Genomic DNA, 20803 nt, shown 5'->3' with positions numbered 1-20803 from the left:
CAGGATGCTCTGAAGATTATGGCGCTGGGTTAATACTTGATTTCCAGGTCTATAGCAGCCTGCTATAGGGAAATCAGTGCTTGCTCAGTGCCTGATTTGTTCTGTCAGTAAAATGGGAAGAATGATAGTACCTGTGCTGTGTATTTTGAGACCTATTGAAGACAAAGAAATTGCAGAAGACCTGAATGCTGTGGCTCTGATGGGGACGTTGTTAGTACAGAATTAAAATGGAAATTTGCTGAAAAACCAGTAAAGTTACCCAATGTTGACAAAGATAATTTGCTCTTTAAAAAGGTAGTTGTGTTTGCATTAATATGTGCGTTTGTGCACACACAGATGAAATACGTGTAACGTGGGTATATAAACAAAAGAGTTTTCCCTATTTCAGGCAGTTTTAAGAATTTCAGCACTTTATGCCTCAGCAAACTAATGGTATTCACTTGCACTCTGTTTGAAAGTGAAGTGATAGATTTGAGTCTTTGCCTGTTTAAGACCTTCTTGAAATCTGGAGAACTGGAAAAACTCATTCGCAGTGTTTAATATCACTTGATGAGGTTCTCATGTGGAGTTTTCTTTTCTACAGAAGCAGAGAAGGATCAGGTTGGGCAGACAAGCATCCACCTGTTGGGTCATTGCTTGTCCGTCTATCCTTTTTGCTAGCCAGCGTAAGGTTCATATACGTTAGCTGGGATCACAGACTTGCAAAGATTTTTGTTCTTTCTCTGTTAATTTCATTCATTATTACTTCTGCGTGGTGGTACCATGCACAAAACAACCAGACTTGGACCTCGTTGTGGCAGACATTGTAAAATATAGTAAATTACCTCTAAATGTTTTTACTTTTAAACCCCTTCGCAAGATCCTGCAAACATGCTGCGTTTACGTAAATGCCTGTGTTACCAGGCAGACATTTATAAATGTCCTATGTTGCTCTGATTATTGCATAATTTACTACAAAAATATGTACTTCTACTCAATCAGAAATTTACTAAATGATTATATGCATTTAGTTTCCTTTAGAGCAAAACAAAAAGATTAGATTAGCATAAACCAGTTCCAGCAAAAGCTTGAGAGAGAATGCAGGATAGGAAAAGACCTTTATGCTTCCAAAACAAAAAAAAAAGTTTGAAAGGCATATGTCTTCAAAGAGGAGGGTTGATTGGAGAGTCGGCTCATAGATTGACCTCCATCCCTTATTGTAAATTTATAACTTCTAAGACATGAAAACTTCCTGTCAGCTATGCTATAAAAAAAACCCACAACCTTGAACTGATGTAACTTTTTCTTTTTTTCATGTGATGCTGCTGCTTTAAAATCACTTTTTCAGGTTTGTTGCTGATAATAATTATAGTTTTGGTGAAGATGTTTGTGATGACAATCACAAAAGAATCGTGGTTGCTGGAATTCATTATGAAGCATGAAAATGAGGATACTATAGCTGACAGCTTTGTCTTAAAGCAGGCAAATTACAGATTTCTCTCCTAGAAGACAGATAAAGAGAGAGTACCTGGAGAAACCAAAAGGGAGAGAAATCAGTTAGCCCTGTAACTGTAAGAGAACTATAACTAGAAAAATATGTCCACAAAACAATTGGTTCCAAGTCAAGTCACTTATCTGCTGACTGCAAGTGATTGCAGCTCCTTTCACTTCTCCATGTTCAGTGAGTCACAGATGTGTTCTTGCAGTTCTGCTAAAAAAATCTGAAGTGTAATGATCTTAAAACAGGGAGGTCATCTTCATTTGAGGGAAGATAATTTTATGTTGTTTACTCCAAGTTAATATTTAGTGTTGGTCTAGAAGTACATTCTACTGGGTAAAGGTCAACATTACACAACTGAATCTCATACATACACAGAGGTTTGACTATATGTGTTTTGTTCTCATCAGTGCAGTTCATCATAGTGTGATCATTGTGGTTCCAAAGAAAAGAGAAAAACCACTTGGCATTATAACTCTAGCTGTCAAGTTTTCATACGTGATGCATAAATTTCACATTTTTTATAAACATGTTGTGCTCACAAGTATCACATATATTTATTGGTACAACTCCAGACACATTCTATAGTATGTATGCTATAGGAAGGTTTACAGAAGTGTAAGTTTCAATTAATTGAAAGAACTCTCTTCAAGGGCACAAAGAGAAGTGAAAGTTTAGCAGCAACAAGCCCATGCAGTTTGTGTGTTAGTTTTGGGGTGCGATAATTTCTTTTGGTAGAAAATTAGTGTGCTGCTACTCATCTAAGTGTGTACATGATAACTTCAAGGGGGGGAAGGAATGATGATTTGGAATGAAGGGGGAAATTGTATAAATTTTGACCATTTAAAACAGCCTGAAACTTGGACACTGTATTATTTTATATAATTGGAAAAGAGTGTTTTTTTGCTGACACGTTTTATAGTTGAATACTAACACTGAAAGTCTTTTGTGCTTTGTGTGCAGGTATATGTCTCGAGTCCATGGTATGCATCCAAAAGAAACCACACGTCAGCTGAGTTTAGCAGTCAAGGATGGTCTTATTGTTGAAACCCTGACGGTGGGGTGTAAAGGGTCAAAAGCTGGTATTGAACAAGAAGGATATTGGTTGCCAGGAGATGAGATTGTGAGTATAAGGTCTTTGCAAAAAAGCATCACAATTTCTGGTATCTTAGCATGAAAATTCTTTTAACTTCTATTTAAAGTTATTTATAGATGCTGTGTTGCTGCTTGTGAACAGGGAAGTAACGCATTCTTAAACTTTTTTAACCTTTTCTATTCCATAGAAGCTCTTTCTTCTCAAATTCTGAGTTTTCTGCTATGAAACAATGGCAAATTCCTTTGCTCAGTCATCCCTCACTTTTACATAAAGTTCTCTTCTACAGCTGTACAAGAAGACAGTAAATGTTATTGGTATTACTTGAAATCCTCAGATGTCCTCAAACCCCAAAGACAGTATCTTTTTTTAAAAAAATGAAGACAATTTGTGATTAATCTTGATATATTCGGAATCTGAGGAAGGAAGAACTCCTCCCTTTCAAAAGTGCAACAAGTTGTACATTTGTACATAAACATACATGAAAAGATGTGTTTTACAGATATTTGTGAACACAAGGGAATTCAGTTAGGAAGGATTTTCTTAGCAAATTAATTACAGGCATCCACACATTGTTTCACTGGATGTGTAAAAAGAGTATTTAAATTGAGGTAAACATATTGTAAGTTATGTGAAGGGAAGAAAAGCATGTTTTCTTTATCCCTCCATAGGTGACATAGAATGTGCTCACAAAGTTAACCGAGAATAGTCCCACAGACAAAAGCTTGCACAGTTGCTCTGCCTTGTTCAGAAGTGCAATCTCTGTATTTACAATACCACATTTTTGTAATTTAAAAAAGTTTGGCAAAGCTTTAAAATACTTACACTAGGAACTGTTTCTTTGAAATATAAATTGTATTAAATACTGGTAAAATGGACAGCATTGCTTAGACATAGATAATAATTTAAATTTTGAGGAAAACCAGAAAAACTCTACAGCAAAATTAATTCTAAAAACTACTGAAATACTCATTGCATTATTGCAGGCATCAGTAAGGTCCTGGAAGAGAAAAAACAGATTACTTACTGTTTTAAAGTGAGAGAAATAGAAACTGGAAACAAGCAGTTTCCATAACAAAAAACATTGTGGTTAAAATTATCCCTGTTACACTGATTTCAATTATTGAAATATATGTTTAATGTACATTATATTACTGTTAAAATTCTCCTTCTAATTTCATTAGAAATCCAGAAGAGAGCCTTTAAAGATTATGTAGCTTTGGTTTTTTACTATTCTTCCTGGGAGTTAACAATTGCACATTCCAGCTTAGCTCTTTTAGGTATTTCATATGTCAGTTTTATCTGTTTAGAGGTGGTGATGACCGTGTAGACCCAGCATGACATAAAGTCTGAGAACTGTAGTTATCTCAGGTATTCAGTATGTTTATTTCCTGTATTGCTCAGAAAAAAAAAAAAAGGAAAAAAGGAAAAGAAAAAGAATCAAAATGCCTCACAATAGCCATTTCTTAAATGGTTATTCAAAAAAATGTTCCTGCTACTTATTAGCAAGATTTGTCTAACAAAACTTGTAAGATAACTGTCATGTAAATTCTAGTGAGTCATTTGAATGATGAATTATTTTATCTCAGAATAAGATTAACTCAGAAAAGAGTTACCTTTGCCTTGACTGAGGATGCTGCTTAAGTCACATTACGAATAGCCCTTTGGTTAGAAGTATTGACTGTATTTTCAGCATGACTGCTAATCCCTAATGCATTGTGCTGTGTCCATATGTCTGATGGCCATCTGAGTTGTTCAGAACACCAGTGCACACTTGACTTAACAGTTTTATGCAAAAAGAGGGATCAGCTTCTGATCCAGGCCACGTTTCAACAGTACCCAAACTCCAACTTCTTGAATCTAATACTGAATCAAAATGCTGCAGACGGGTGAAGCAAAACACATTGTCTCGGTATGAAGTCATTCTCTTTGTTCAAAAAATCTTAATGAGTAACAAAGTGTAACACTCGTCACTTGACATCAGATCGAGCATTTTCCGTTCTCCAGCAACTGGTGCAAAACCATGAAGTTTGGTATGTTCTCTACATCGGGCACACTGGATAGTTTTACAGATGCTTTGTCTGTAGTTGGTCAAGATGCAGTTTGTAGTTCTTTATGATTCAGTACTGCTAAGATCTGGTACTAATGACTGTTGAACCATGAGTTCAAGTTACATTTCAGTGAGGACAAACACACAGAAGTCTTTTCAGACTTGTAGGAGATAGAACTTTACAAAATAGGACAATTAATGTTGGAACAGGGATTTCAGGCTCATCAAACTTCAGCATTTACAGACAGACCCTTGACACGATTGTAAACTCAGTACTACAGGAAATTGGAAAGCTCATAATATGAAAGTGACACTGGCACCACGGTGGGAGTCAGTAAGGACTAGATGTTTCAAGGGTCACTTTCCTATCATCCCTCCCCCCATTTTTTATTTGCATATTTGCCTGATGTTTCTTTACATTTTTGAAGTTTTTGATCTAAATCTTAGCATTTTAAATCCATATCCAAGTGAATAAATTCCTGGCCTGAGCCACAGAACTGCTGAGCACCTGTGTCTGTTACCTTTGTAAGTGCCTGACTAGAGGCTGCCACGAGGCCTGAAAATACTGGGGACTGAAATACTGAAAATGACTGGGGACTTATTGCTAAATCATAACAGTAAATGTAAGTATACAAAGTGTGAAAACACAGCTCTCCTTGGAAAAGATTCATTAGGTAACTTGTGGTGCTTACTTACGTGTTTCCAAACATTTGCCCTATCCAATATTTTGACATAATGATAGATCTGTGCAATAAGGACATGATCTCTCACAGGATTACTCTTAGCCTTCAGAGGAACGTGTTAAAAAATTATGCTACTTTGCTATCATTGTTTTATCAGTATGTTGAAGCCGCGGTAAAAAAATGAAGCAAAGTCTCATATATTTAGAGTTACTGTACAAAAGAGCAAGCTGAGATGCAAAGACAAAACAGTTTGAGGGCATCAAGAGGCCCTTCCAAATGGGACAACTCATGAAAATGAATATTCTGAGGAAAAGAAAGATCAGATTAAAAAGAGTATAAAATTGTTCTCTTTTTCACACATATGTGGGAGAAATATTTTTATATAAGCTACTAAATTTAAAATATGGAGTCAGTTGCCAAACGTACTCTATTCCAACTGATATTTAAAGGTTGATACCTATGCAAGACCTTTGCTGCAAATATTGTACCTCTGGGGCTTGTGCAGCTGTTAATTTCGTTTGCTCATTCACCATCTTTACAGATGTTTTGCCCATTGTTTAAAATGTGTTCCCATCTTACAGGCTCTCTCATCTTACAGATGATTAATGAGTTTGACACAAAATAAGTGAGAGAAGATATTAGTTTCCATTGTTATCCAGGATTTTAGTTACAAATTCTGCATTTTCACTGTTTTGTTGATGCCATTATTATGCAATTCAGCAAAACCTTTGCAGCTTCTTTTCTTGCAAGGAGAATGTCAGTCCTGAAATCTGGTAATGGAAGTTCACTTTTTCTTTCTAAAAGCTTTACTTCTGTTTCTCACAGAACTTGTGGAATTTGGAACTGATATTCCTTATCAATGTAAAAGAAATTATCTCCTCATTTGGGCTTAGAAAAAAATTTGCGAATCAGTGTTGTTAACCATGTTTTCAATGCAGTCAATAAAATGGAAAGGAAATGTAGTTCTTGAAGAAAAGAATTGTGAATTTCCTTACCTATTAATTTCTATTTTCAGTTATGCCATGATTTTTATGTGCTTTTATCTGTGTAAAATAGTGCTCAATCTAATCCCAGTGAAAGAAATCAAATTAAAGCACCAATGTCACGCAGCTTTATGGGGGTTTAGAGCTAGTTTGTCTTACTCATTTACATGTTTTGTGATTTTTCTACAGACAGTGTGAACGGAAATATTTTGAGCATTTAATGTGCTAATTCTTCTCCTCATGATTAAAGTCATAAAGCTGCACTGACCCAGAGAGAGGCATTATGAATGTGTAATTTCAATTTACATGTGTTCATAAAGCCAAACAATATTGCGTCTTCTAAAATGGAAATATGTTAGTAACACGGGTTCAATGTTGGCATATGAATGCAACATATCTCGTAGCACTGCAGTGGTTTAAAGTTGATTCATAGGGGCCAAATGCTCTAATGAGATGTGAAAAGAGGCTTCGCACTTAGTTAAGGCACTTTGAGCTATTTCTTTACTGACAAAATGCTTACGAGGTTATTATGTTTTCAAGAAGTTACTTAAAGAGTTCTATTTTCTGAACATTTAACTGATTGCTTATAAAAAGACTCAGCAACTTTTCTGACTAGTTAAGTCTGGCTTCGGGGGTTACGCTCACTTCCCTGTGTATGTGGTCTGCTCCATATCTGAAGTGTTGCCTCTCCGGTTCTCCTCTCTAAAGATTTTTTAGTGTGGTGGAGAGCATGCTGATTTGAGGGACAGTTTGCTTGCTTTACTGTTTCCTGAAATCACTAGAAGTAGAATGTGTTTTTTCCCAACACACCCACATATTCATAACTTGCTAACTCATCACTGAGGGTTTTCTGATATTTTATACCTAGAAAGTACTGGTACATGCTCAAAGTTACTCAGGATACTTTCAAATCTCAAGGCTGCTTAAATACTGCATTGCTTCAGTCCATCTGCTTTCCCATCATTTTAACCTTTGTTGTAACCCACTGCCAGCACTGTGAGTTTTGAAGGCGATTTTGTTAACCCTAGTGACCTTGGGCACACACCCAGTGATCATTATGATTTGATGTATTGCTGGTTCAATTTTTGCTAGGATCAGTCTATGGGAAAGGAGTATTTTGGTTGTTATATTTCTGTTAATCTAAAGTGCTTTAGATTGAGCAAAGGCTGGGTTCCTTACTTGCCATCCTTAATTGCTTTTGTAATTATATTGATTTTTCCGTGCTAGGACAGTATTGGTAGCCAGAAGCTGTTTTTTGAACTGGCTGTGTCATCTCGAGTCTCCATAAATATGGAGATAATTGTAAAAAGCTTAAGAACAGCCACTCTGAGGGTTTGAATATTTTCTAAATTAAAAACAAACAAACAAGCAAACCTCAACAAAAACAACCTGCATAACTACCAGTTCTTGCTAGCAAGCTAGGAGCTTCTAACTACTAGGTTGAGGAACAGTTTTAATGTGCATCCCATTCATTTCAGTTAGGAGCAGAAGGGTGATATGAAACAGCAATAGTGACAGACAGTGCCTTCATCATGAAAGCTCTTCCAACTAGAGAGCACAAAGAGGAAGAACATGTCACACCAAATGAAAAAAGATTTCCTTCAGTATTTAAAAAATTTCCCATTTGTCTTATCCATCTGTATTGCCGTTAATCTGAAGTCTTTTGTGAGTTCAGTGATCCAAAGCCAAACACAGCCCAACCATGATAGTTACTGTTTCTCACATAGTAACACACTGAGGATTTTCCAGGCTGGAAGGATCCAGATAGATTCCTGATAACTGTGAAAGTACCGGTGCTCTTTACGTCTGGTGATTCACTGAGTTAATGAATGTTCCTGTGTGAGAGAAAAGTTCAGACAGGCTTCCATCTCTTTTTCTAAACCTCAGGGAGAGTCTGAGGAAGATTTGAGGGTCAGGCCACATAACAGTCTGGTCACACGAGAGCACTCAAGGGACATGAGCTTCTGGAACTGTTTGAATCTTTCTTTTCTGTCTATTTTTCCATCCTCTAAGGTCTTATCATTCATAGCTTATTTTGCCAAGATGCTGCTACCATGTAAACCTGCTGTGTGCTAAAAACAGTGATTTTTTTTTCAAGTTATTATCACGGAGTACATTAATATTAAATTCTGCTTGTTAATGAATCAAATATTAGTGTCCACTATGTGATATCCTGCTGTGGATTTGTGAAAGTTCAGAAAAGCAAGTATTTTCAAATCACCAAATCAAAGCATAGACTATTTTGTCCTTAAGAAGCAAAGCAGAATTCCGAACTTCCATCTCATGGTCAAAAAATTCTTGCTGTATTAAAGACAAGACGCTTTTTTGTCTTTGCATTAAGGCTATTAGCATGCAGCTCATGAGAACGGCCTCATTGCTGTTCCAGAGGCTCTTCCCATCTCCAGATGGGTTAAGAATCATGAACAATTCTCTGCATTCCTATTCCAATCTTCTTTTTGTCTTTGCATCTATTCAGGAGTATTTCTTCCCTCTCCTCTGCTCATCCTTATTTTTCATACTTTCAAAAGGGACGTCGTGCTGTTTGGAGGATCCTCATATTGTCAAAGACACTAGTAGAGTCCATCTTATTGCATACCTAACAGGCGATGTATCTTTTGAACTGGTAAAATAACCTCATCAGCATCTTCACTTGCCTCTCTCTGCTTTGACTTGACTTAAAAATTCAGTCAGTGTAATGCTGTGTTCTTCTTCGAGACTTTCACTCACTGTTATGGAGTTGAGATACTGATGATGCTGTTCACAGATTTCACAAAATGCTTTCTGATTGAAAGGGTGTTTTGAAGAATGATAATTTACTTATGGGTTTGAAGTAAACTAGTCAAGCTAGTCTGTATAAATCTTCCATCATGGAATTTAAATTATGCTAATGGACTAGATGACATAGCTCAGTCCATCTTGAGTTTGTTCTGAAAATAGGCATCTTGGTTTTTTCCACCTCTTTTATGCAACCCTGATCTAGTAGTGCTGTTTTTATTAACTTTGTGGGTTCAAAATGCTCTGCATCTCTAGCAACTGTTTTGAATCGTTTATTACTAAGTCGTACTGGTCACTGAATGAAACTTCATTAAAGCCGATGGGTTTATTACCATTCACACTTCATTCACAGTAAATGCAGCTCTCATGCCTTTATCGCTGACAGCTAGAACAGTATCAGCCACACCTAAAGCACAAGGGACATGGACAAAAAGTTGGAGATTTAAGTGAAGTATGTAGGAGGTTCTGCTCTTGGTTCCAATAAAATGTTTCTGTCTGTGCAGAAACATCATCCTAGAAAAACACTGCAAAATTCCATGGAGAAAATAAGGCCATAAAAGCTATGTAAATGTATTTTAAGAAAGAAGAGGGAAGACCCCTTTTGTGCAAGTTCTTCTTGGAAAGAGATTTGGAACTACAAGCAGTGAAATGGCTTCTTTCTGGTCTGGATTCATCCTCTTTCTAGAGGAACAAAATTTTCCCATACACAATGTGGAAATAAAAGGCATTGCACCTAATCACTCCATCACTGATTTATCTCCGTCATGAAAATAGCCTACAAACCTTCTCTTGACTCAACCTAAATTAAAAAATGGTGGCATTAGTACCAGAAGTTAATCCAGTTCCTGCAGAGATGAACTGAAACTTTCTAGTAACCTTGAACTCATTTGGAACATGAAAAAAGAAAAAAAATATTTTCATTTGGAACTATTTTCTATTTCTAAGATTCTGGAGCAGAATACTTTATTGTCTCACCTCAAATAATGTGAATACTGCTACCCAATCATGATCTTCTTGGAAGGGAAACAGGTTTATTCATTGTATCAGGAACACAGCTCATAGGCTCAGAAGATTAGCGTGACGGGGGGTCAGCAGTCATTTTGGCTGCTGGCATGCTACTACACTTCCTGAAAAACTACACTTCTTTAGCTCTGGGAGCTAGAGACTGGCTCTGTACTTTGAAGCCTAATCACCCTGAATTGTCCAGAACATAACTACAAGGTAGGAGAGGGAATAAAAATCTACCTGTCTTGGCAGGAATCCAGAAAAGACTTTGGTGGTTTCTGCCAGAAACAGAAGACTTCTAAGACAAACTGGCAATAAATTAATTACACAAACTTAGGCTTGCAGTTTAAACTCAATGAAAGAAAGCCAAAAGTGTTCTCAGAGGCTGTGGAATTCACTGCAGAACCTGAGTCTTCTTGCATCAGTGCATAGAAGAGGAAGAAGTCATCAGTGAAGAAAATGGAAATGGATTATAAATATGTCTGTGTTTAATATGCATTATGGAGAAAGATTGGGTTGACTCTTGACTGATGGGTTTGTTTGGGTTCTTTTTAGAATAAAATCAATTTCTAAAATGACAGAAATTAAAAATAATGTAAAAAAATACCCAACCCAACCAACAGTTTAATTGCTGAAATAATGAAAATCTTGGCCATAATAAACAAAGTACTTCAAGTTAAGCAAAATGCCTGGATAGTTCTGAGGACGTATGAGCTCATAATTGCTTTGGATTTCTTTGTGATGATAAAATATGAGTAATGAGTACCTACAAAGTGTCCTACAGAGTTAGTTTATAGAAATCCATTTTAAAGATAAAGCCCAGGTCATCAAAGGAAAGGATCTGATTTGCAATGGACAGATTATCCTGTCTGTAAAAGCACACATCATTGTAGCTACCTGCTGTGGTAGTTTTCTAGAAAAGGAAGAAGATAAAGTGAAACAATTTTCATAAAGGTATTCTAGCTGCTGAAGTCTTTTTGCCTTTAAAGGACAGATAGATGCCTGTTTCTTTGCTGAACACTTTTGATGAGCAAAGGCAGCAGGAAAAAAAAAACAGGTGTAAAACAGGAGGCAATGTATCTAGTAAATATATGTAAGGAAACTACAGGGGAGAAAATGGGCTTATTTTGATGCTGAATTTACTCTAATGCATTACTCTAAAATTAAATGTAAAACATGGGATGATCTAAGAAACTTTATCATTGTAAAGCAATCATCCTGATCAAGTATGGACCCTATACACTAATGATAATAGGGACATGATTTACTAAAACCGCTAGCTCACCATTTACCTGCTGCAGAGATGGAGTAAGTCCTCTGAGCCATCAGGAAATTAATCATGCCTTCCTCAGTTTGGAGCCTAACCTGTCATTCTGACGAAAAGATGAAAAGCAGATTCAGTGAGCTACTGAAAGCACCAGGATTCATGCTCGCTAAGGAGTAGGTGGAGCCAGAAACGTTGTGGCATGAAGAGAAGGCTGACCCAAAGGGCAGGAGGAGGACTGCCCTCACAGTAGGCTGGGACCTCTGGTGAAAAACATACACAGTGTCCCTGCCACTTTTGAAAAAATACTGGGAATGGTGTTCCATGACACGCTGTGTTTGTTCGACGCAGGTAGTATTTGATACGTGCTAGTGTCTGAGTGAAAACCGATACATCTGCCAGAGATCCATAATAAGCTGATGATTTCTTACTAGCTACTGTACCCGATGAGATACAGCCTGTTTAAAAAAGAGGCCAGTGTGCACATACAAGGTGCACGTGTTAGTCTTCCTCTGAAAAAAAGAGGAGTAAGGCTCCAATCTGTCCAACTCTACAGATAAACAGCCACATGTTGTACAACTCCTCTTACTATGGAGCAGTTACTTAGAAGTTCAACAGTACTACAGAGGCAGTGGAGAGATGGGCAAGGGAGACATTTCGAAGCTGATTGGGGTTTAGCATTTCCACAGTTCTTCAAGGCTCTTAACAACTGCTCTTGTCTGATCCTGTTTCAGTTTGCCTTTTGTATGAAGCACAGATTCTGATACTTACACTTTGAGAGAAGTATTGGTGGACAGACAAATAATTTAAGTTTGCTCTTTACAGCAAATGTGTAGGTAAAAAGCATTTCCTTCAGGCTTTGTATGGAAGGACAGGAGCGCACATAGGTAGTGTGTCCCTGCAGTGGTTCATTATACTTGTGAGTCATAAAGACTGCAAAATGCACTGCAAAGTTTTTACAATTATCTATAGACAAGCTCGTGTCTAATTGAGAAAGATTTGATGGGAACAGATGCTGCCTGAAAAAGACAGAAAGGAACTGAGTGATTAAGAATGGAGAATGTGATTAGAAAGAAATAGATGCTGCCTGTTTAATGCGAATGGGGGCATAGGTTCCTGTGGCATACTCAGAGACCTCTTAAGGAGAGGACTCACATACCAGAGAGTGATGATACGGTACGTACACCCATGCTAGAATGCAGTCCACTGCTTGGTATTGTAATAAAAGCTTTGCATTTACAGTAGGAAGTTTGAAATATGGAAGATAGAGTACAGAAGATTGGAATTACTTCCCAACAGCAGATGATGATGGATGTAGGTCACAGAACCAAAAGCAAAATGAAAGATGGGGAAAAAAAGTAATGTGTAGTTTTTGTGGGAGACATTTCTTTCAGTGTGTCTGTCTACTAGATATGGACAGGTGATCAACTTTGTTGGCTTCCAGTGAAGAGTTGCTGAGAGTCAACAAAGAAACCTTAACAGCAGAATCCAAGATTTTAAAAGCTTCTCCCTTAATTGAAGGAGGGAAAATTCAAAGAACTCTGGTGTTAAAACCTGATGGAGGTTGAGAAAAGAGAAAGAAATGTCCCTTATGGCTCTTCCCAAATCCTAAAATACCAGAATCCAGAACATTTGCCTCAGGAATGTTATCTTCAAATTGGGCACGGCCTATCTCATTAGATGTTAAAGAAATGGGAATCTGAGAATCGGTAGGAAATCATTCACTGGGATCCTTTTCAGTTTTCTAAAGGGTTATGAATAGTCAGGAAAAGATTGCACTGAAGTTTTGGGTTGGTGATTTGAAAATGTCTTTAAATAGATGTAGCATTCAAGTATTGCTATTTTTAAATAGTTTATGTTTTGTATATGACTTATTTTTGCTGGCATGGACCTTATTAACATTCTAGATTGCACCGCTGTGACAGACCAAAAGTGTTGTTACAATACAAAGTAGGTGAGATCCACTGAGTATCTGCTGTTATGCTTCCTTGAGAGTAAATGTGAAAAACTGTTCTTTATCTGCAAGACAGCTGGAGCCCTAGGGACTGTTAAAGCATAGACACTACACAGGGCTGCCCATGAGCTGGCGCACAGGTGGGTCCAAGTGAAAATCCAGTGATCTGGAAGGAGCTGTGTGTGCTTGAGTGTGGATGAGAGATAGAAACACCACAGCAGCACATACATAACGCAGCAAGGGAACTCTGGAGAAGCACTTGGAACAGAACACCTGAGAAAAGAAAGTCCAAAGAGTGCTATGGGACAAGTGCCACACTGGAAATGCTGGGAACCATGAGCTCCATGGAAAATGCTTTCCTTCATTTGCATCATACTGAATTTAGGACAACAGAACTGTATGTATACTATTCATAAATAAACATGGTTGTGCCAAAGAGATAACTGACTTATAATTGTTTTCCCATCTATGTGACCCTTTTTATTTTTTAGCATACTGATTGGGTCCAAAGGATATCCATAATTTGGATGGTTTGGGAAATCTAGTTCAACAGTGTGAAACCAGCAAACCCCTGTAAAGGGGAGTTTTATGAATAGAGTTTTGCCTTTTTCCCCCTCCCTTTTCCTCTCTCCACCCGATAGTAGAATGACTTAATACCGAGTATCTGGGCTACCATTAAGGGACTTGGAGAAAACAGATTAACAGGTAAGAAATGAACTATGTTAATGGAATATGGATTATAAAAAGGCAAAGTGGTCCTTTTAGACAAAGTCTAAGAATGGAGGTTATATTGTTTTCATGTGCTATGCCTACGTATAATTCATAGGAAAATTAAAATTTACTAATTGTTTTTACTTTTTCTTTTTTTACGATAATTATGGTCTTGCTAAGGTATGAAAGTGACCTAATAGTTACAATTGTGACCTCTGTTATTGTTAATTTTACTGTCAGTATGTGCTTCACATCTACTTAATGGTATGCTAATTGTACAGCAGGATGTCACATTCACCAACATACAGATTCCCTATTTCAATTACGGCTAAGTAAATCTCCATTACTAATGAGTAAGCATTTCTTTTCCATGTACATTTGCATTATAATGGACATTTTCTTTATGCTCTAAAATTACTCTTTCCTTGACAACAACTATATATTTTATTCTACAGTAAAGGCTATGACATGATGATTCATTCCTTTCTGTTGGGTTTATCTGTATTTAAATTGTCAAATGTTCTGGATAGCCTGACGTTGTCTGTCCCATGTTATTTTTCTGTATTTCCAGGATAAATTTATGTATTTGCTTTAAGACAGCCTACTTAAGACAAATCACAAAAAATTAAGCTTACATGTCAGTCATAAAATAAGCCGTATTTTTGAAATTGTTGCATTGTTTCATTCATGTTGCTGAGAAATCTCAAATATTTATGTCAGCATAGAGTGACCTTTATGATACAACTTTTGACTGATTTGAATATAAAGAACAAGTGACCACAAGTGACCCATATCTCTGCGAGATCCCACTCTGCTTAACAGAGCATAGCTCTTTGGCTATTAGATACAATCCCTCAAACAGACATTTGCTGCCCTGCTGATGCATATATCTACAAGTGCAGCAGGCAGCCAAGTCAAATGAAGGGGGAAGGCCTCCTGTTACATCTGAGCTATGCAGCGTTGCTGCCAAATCTGCTCCCTCTTGGGGGTTGTGGCCACTCACTGGGTGCTGCTGAACTGCTGAACTTGGGCAGCCGGGTGCTGCCGGCAGAGGATTCCCTTCGTCTGCCAGCACCGTGACCCAAGAGGCTTTCCCTGCCCTGCATCAGGAAACAAGGATACTGACAAACTGACTCCCTGTGACAGAAATCCTTCCTCCATTCTGCATGGCCCTGGGAAAATGTATCACCTTTTATACACAAATAAGGACTGTGAGTTTTATTGATAAACTGATAGCTTGATCTTTGATAATTTGCAGCAAAGAAGATGTCACTTTGATTTTGGTGGGGTCACGCCCTGTGCAGTAAATTATGTTACAGAGATCTTTTTTACATGCCCAAAGAAGGTTTATGTATCAAAGAGAGTGCGTTAATTAACAATAGTTAATATTCTTGATGATTTCTAAGTTGGCCTGGTGGTGGGTGTGAATATGGGAAAGAAGATGGGTGTTAGGTTCTTTTAATGGCATAAGTACATGGGATATTTTAAAGAAGCAAAATGTGGTGAAAGTATTAGATAGAATTCCAGAAATGCAGGAGGAAATGTATGCAACCAGATGTTAGAAGTAACAGATTGATTTCCTGGTCACTGTGCATGAATTCTTTCTAGCCTTGTGTATATCCTGATAATCGGATGGCTTACAGAATAGATACAAAGTTTGTTTTGTTTTTATTTTGAAAGGCCTACGGTATGCAGCCTTTTTCCCAGACAGCAGCAAAAAACAAGGTGAACAATTTTTGCACTATGTGGTTTTGAATTCTGTCATATTTTCTATTACGTTTCTGTCTTCCATTAGGTTAGCTTAGTTTACTATATTAACCACCACCATCATCCATATCACTTCCAATTCTGAGTTTAGTCTACATTATGTATGTATGTAGTTTGATGATTTTTCCTCTCTCCTGGGGGCTGGAAGTGGTTGTTCACACGTTACAGTTCCAGATGTTGCAGCGGTTGCCCTTTAATCAGTCCTTCTCGGAGTGGCTGGTGACACCTGGTGGTGGGTTCTGTAAATGCAGACTTAACTGCGTTTGCAGCTGGCGGAGAATTTTGACCTGTCCTACCCCGAGCACTGACAGTCAGAGTTTGAGCTATTTAAATGAATCTGATCTCCTGCATGGAAAAAAAATACGTTGGGAGCACATTTTCCTCCCATTCAAACTTATGTAAACTAAGAGAAGCAATAACATTTCATTGCTGATGAAGCAAAATGAATGTCTCTGACCTTGCTGTTGAAGTCAGTAGTACAGTTGTTCACAAGGGCTATGTACCTTTTTTATTTTCTTTATTAACTTTTCAAATATATTGCGTAAGTGAATGTTTTGTATGTATTCTTATGCACTAAATATACTGCATTAAACTAAAAATCTTTTCTGTGAGAAACCTGGGTGGTTATATTTAGAAATAATGATGTTTTCAAAACTTTACAGTGTGAATACTGAAGGAAACTTCTTCTGATGTTTTATTTAACATCATGGTTTCTGGCTTGAGTGTATGATTTTTCCTGCCAGCAAGTATATTTCTGTGCGTTTACGAAATTCCACATCTCTTTGCTAGCATGTTTCTTAACAATAGAATATCTGGGATATACAAATAAGTAACTAGTATAAATAAAAATTGAGATGCCTGGAATCCTTTTGCTGTAGTGAAATTCCTCAGTAGCTGGAACCTATTGGGGTCTTCTCAGTTTGATTTTTATCAAGATAGATCTTTAATCAAAACTGATTCTTTTTTCTTGCTTAATTGGCCCTTTCTTGCCATCTGATTGTTATTGTTTAGTTTCATAAAGATGATTGTTAATATGAAATATAAGCCAATATTTTATTCTGATTTTTCTCAGGCTACAGGCAAATCAAGTATATCAATAATGCAGTATCTTTAGTTGTTTCTAAAATATTGTCAAGAAAGGGCTCCCAAAGTGCACTGCTACTGGACTTTGTGGAAGGATTAAGATTTGGTGAAACGAAAATGTGTTCTTTATAGCCAAATTTGGTGGTATTATTATGCTATTCTGAGATCTACAGAATTGGCAAGTAAAATTAAATGAGGAGAAACAACAGTAGAGTCAAGTTACACTGTTAATCTGAACAACAAAGGAGGGCAAAGTTCCGAGTTCAAAAATCATTGGTTAAAGGTTGTTTGGGTTTTTTTTCCCCCCTAAACTTATTGCTCCTGCAGTCCAACGTTCATGGTATATAAACTTCAGTGTAGGCAATCTGGTTTGAGGCTGTCCCCAAGTCTCTTACATTCATGGGGGCTCTGGTCAGGCGAATTATGTACACAACACAGCTGCTCTTCAGCATAAGGGACTGGAAGTGCCGCTTCTGTGTAGCACTTCTTGCACTGCTCTGTTGGAGGAGACTTCTCATGCAAGGACTTAAATGATTGTAATTCCCAGGCATGGAAAAAAGAGAATCAGACAAATGCCAGTTCTGGCAGTTGGTCGGAACTGCTAACTCCCCCTTAACAAGATGATGTTAAATATAGCTTGATCAGATTTTTATAAAGATAATTTATTGAAGAATAGGAGTAATTTTTTCAGAGATCTGCATCCATTGAAAAGTGACATTTGACATGAAAAGGCATTGGGAGTTTTATTTGGGATGTGACAGCTATTTTGTCTTCAAAGCGTAGAGCAAAGTGTGGCATTTCAGATAACAAACATAAACATTTAACAGTGGCCACTGGCAATTCTGTCTGGTTTTAGTACTACGTATTCCTAGAGCAAAATTTTGCCTCCAAATTATATGCATGCTGCTCTTGTTTACTTCAGCAAAGCTTGTGCACGTTTCAAAGGTCAGAATTTGGCTGTTGGGGCTGAATTTTCAAGGAAGAATGTATTAAAGACATCTGTGCATCAGCAGAACCATATCCTTTGTCTTCTGTAGCACATTTCAGATATAAGCCTAGTGCTCTTGGGCACTGCAAGTGAAGCATTTTCTATTTTTTTTAAATTGCATTGGGACTGGTTAGCAGAAACATTTCTTTCAGTAATAGGTTCATGATTTCATTTATTTCCTGTAACTCAACACTTTGGTGCTGAAAAGAAGTCAGTTTTAAGAGAGTAAAGACTGGAAGGGACCTCCCTTCATAAAATTACAGTTTAAAATAGACTCTAACAATCAAAACAAGAGGAGATAGTCCAAGGAAATAGGTATGGTCTGTTGAGGTGCACAAACTTCTGTTTGTAGTCTAATATAGAGAGGTCTACGAGCGTTTTACACAAAGGTAGAAAACAAACCCACTTTTCATTGTGGACAGAGCTCATATTTGAAATTGTTACTAATCAGATACTTGAAAAATCTAAAACTTGGCATTCATATTCTACTTGAGTTAGCGTGTATTAAATTGATGAAGATCTTTAAGTGTATAGGTTTTCCCGTTTTTTTAAACATTTTACACTTCTTAAAATGTTTATAATGTCTAATTGCTGCTGGATTTCAAGACATATCAATTTTGTTCTTAGTTCCTGCAGATTTTGACAGAATGTCATACCAAAATATTTTGTATTTTTTGTAGGACTGGGAAACAGAAAATCATGACTGGTATTGTTTTGAATGCCATTTGCCTGGAGAGGTGTTGATATGTGACCTGTGTTTTCGTGTGTATCATTCCAAGTGTTTGTCTGATGAGTTCAGGCTTAGAGACAGCAGTAGTCACTGGCAGTGCCCAGTTTGCAGGGTGAGTACCTATGAGATTTCATGTGCTGATTAGAGGATTGATATTCATTAATAGATTCATTAAGGTGTCCAGATGATCTGGCCAGGTTAATGGATAAAGAACTGAATATTGAAACAATGGTGCATACCTAGAGCATCTATACAGAGGTACCAAAATGTGGTGCATGTAGCAGATGGTTATTTTTGAAGACTCCAGCAAGTTTGCCTTATGCATTTGAACACACACAGTATACTGTGTGGAAATGTGTGTACGTATGTATGCCACGTGTGAATGCAGTATATTGTGGAGTTCTGCAACAAAAGTAAAACAAATTGCTGTATAAGATGCTACTGTTTTTACTGAAGATCATTTTAATGAATCGTAATGTAACTTTTTTGTATTTTCATGACTGCATTCTTAATATTCTATTGGAATAATATTTTACATTATAAAGCCACAATCATGTTACTGGTGAGGGCAGTATCAAAAAGTAAGGGTGAAATCCTGCTTCTCGTTTCCTTCTGTGGATTCTGTCGGTGCAAAAAGGCTAATCTGGATTTCACCCACAACATCCATAACTATATTGCTTTTTCTTTAAAACTGCTGTTCATATGAGTATGGTAGGGAGACAGCAAAGAGTAATTTTTGTGTACTTTTCAAGAATGAGCAGGTATGTTATCTACATGTCATTAGAAGACTAAACATTCTAGTCAGGATGGTGCTTATTGGTACCTGGCCTTGAATCAGCCGGATACTTCTCCTCACCGTTGCCATCTCTGTGACACTTTACCCAATGAGCCACGTTCCTAGGCTTCCTTAAATGGATGGAATAATGTATATGAATGTTAAATATAGAATTACTGCTCTAGAAAGGCATAAAACTGCCAGTTGTGCTCTGCCTTGGGTTGCTGGAGGGAGAGGAAATTCCCTTGCTAAAAGCTTAGATTTAATTGTAGAGCAGCAGACTGACCTTCAGATGATCTGTGCTGTCAGGAATGTAAGGGTTCAGGCACCTCATAGTACGGAGAACAGTTTTTGAAAACGCGTGGATTGTTTTGTTTCAAAACAGAACTTTCTGACTGTTGTTACCTTAGAACCAGTTATAAAAGACCTATTGCCTCTTGCCTCAGAGTTGATGCTCTCAGGGTTTAGGGAAATATCAAGAAAATTGAGCTGTCTCAAGAAAGTAGAAATGAATGAAAAAGAAGTAGTGTTAGGGGAAAATGCAGTTAAGAGTAAGGACATGTACTGTATCTCTCCATATTGAATTACTGCATTTAATTCAGCTACTCAGTATTCCATCTGTTAAAAACAATGATCATATCCAAGTGAATTGCTTTCAGATTTTTAAATAAATCTCTTTAATAATTGTTGGTTCTTGTAATAAGTAGTGATAGTTCTTATAAGTAGTTAAAATTAGGTAAATTTGATCCAGTCTTCACTCTAGTTTACCAGTAATTTTAGATGACACCTGGTGAGAGTAGAGAATGTAAATGGTGTAAGCCACCTAGTATATGAGGTGGCTTGTAACATCTATCTTGTAACATGGATGTTGTCAGAGTGGAAATGTTGAATCATTGTGTGAAATATGCACAGATACGTAGGATGATCAGCTTTGAGAACAGTTTGATTTTCATCCTGAACCCTTGAAATCTTTATGGCAATGGTATTAAACAAATGTTTACTTTGAAAAAAAATCCTGTGAAACTCAGACCATGTGCCCTGTGTCTGTCTTTCTGCATATTGTTTCATTTTTTCTTTTCTTTTTCTTTTTCTTTTTTTTTTTTTTTTTTGTGATACAAAGACTAAGGAGAGATTTTGGCCGTTGTTTTTTTTTTTGAATTTTTTTTCTTTTTTTTTTTTTTTTTTTTTTTTTTTTTTTTTTTTTTTTGTGATACAAAGACTAAGGAGAGATTTTGGGAAATCTTAAATACTTATTGACCCAGAGACCTTTGACTTGCTCAGTGCCTCAGATGATGATCAGCCCATTTTTGTGAATATTGCCATTTTGAATGCCATGGCATCCTTTTCCCCCTCTGTGCTGGCAGCTCCTATTTTCCTTGTAATTAACCTGAGTCACTTCAAGCCCTAGTTTTGCAAACTTGGACTAAGGAGGCTTGTCCAGTCCTTGTAAGCAGAGGAGGTCTAG

The 20803-nt window shown here is 37.1% G+C and overlaps 1 protein-coding gene across 3 annotated transcripts in view; it reads left to right on the top strand.

Annotated features, from left to right (window-relative positions):
• The window catches only part of ZMYND11 (zinc finger, MYND-type containing 11), a 60888-nt gene that overhangs the window by 15639 nt on the left and 24446 nt on the right, over window positions 1-20803 (top strand). For 2 of the 3 annotated variants that reach the window (XM_010142770.1, XM_010142771.1), the window contains exon 2: window positions 2441-2600. In XM_010142770.1, the coding sequence (XP_010141072.1) occupies window positions 2441-2600 (160 nt within the window). Of the gene's footprint in view, window positions 1-2440; window positions 2601-18513; window positions 18676-20803 lie in introns of all 3 variants that reach the window. The other variant, XM_010142769.1, reaches the window with a different exon arrangement.

The sequence above is a fragment of the Buceros rhinoceros genome, unplaced genomic scaffold (genome assembly GCF_000710305.1).
Source record: "Buceros rhinoceros silvestris isolate BGI_N320 unplaced genomic scaffold, ASM71030v1 scaffold6709, whole genome shotgun sequence".
NCBI classification, from domain to species: Eukaryota; Metazoa; Chordata; class Aves; order Bucerotiformes; family Bucerotidae; genus Buceros; species Buceros rhinoceros.
This window is presented reverse-complemented; position numbering and strand designations above follow the sequence as displayed.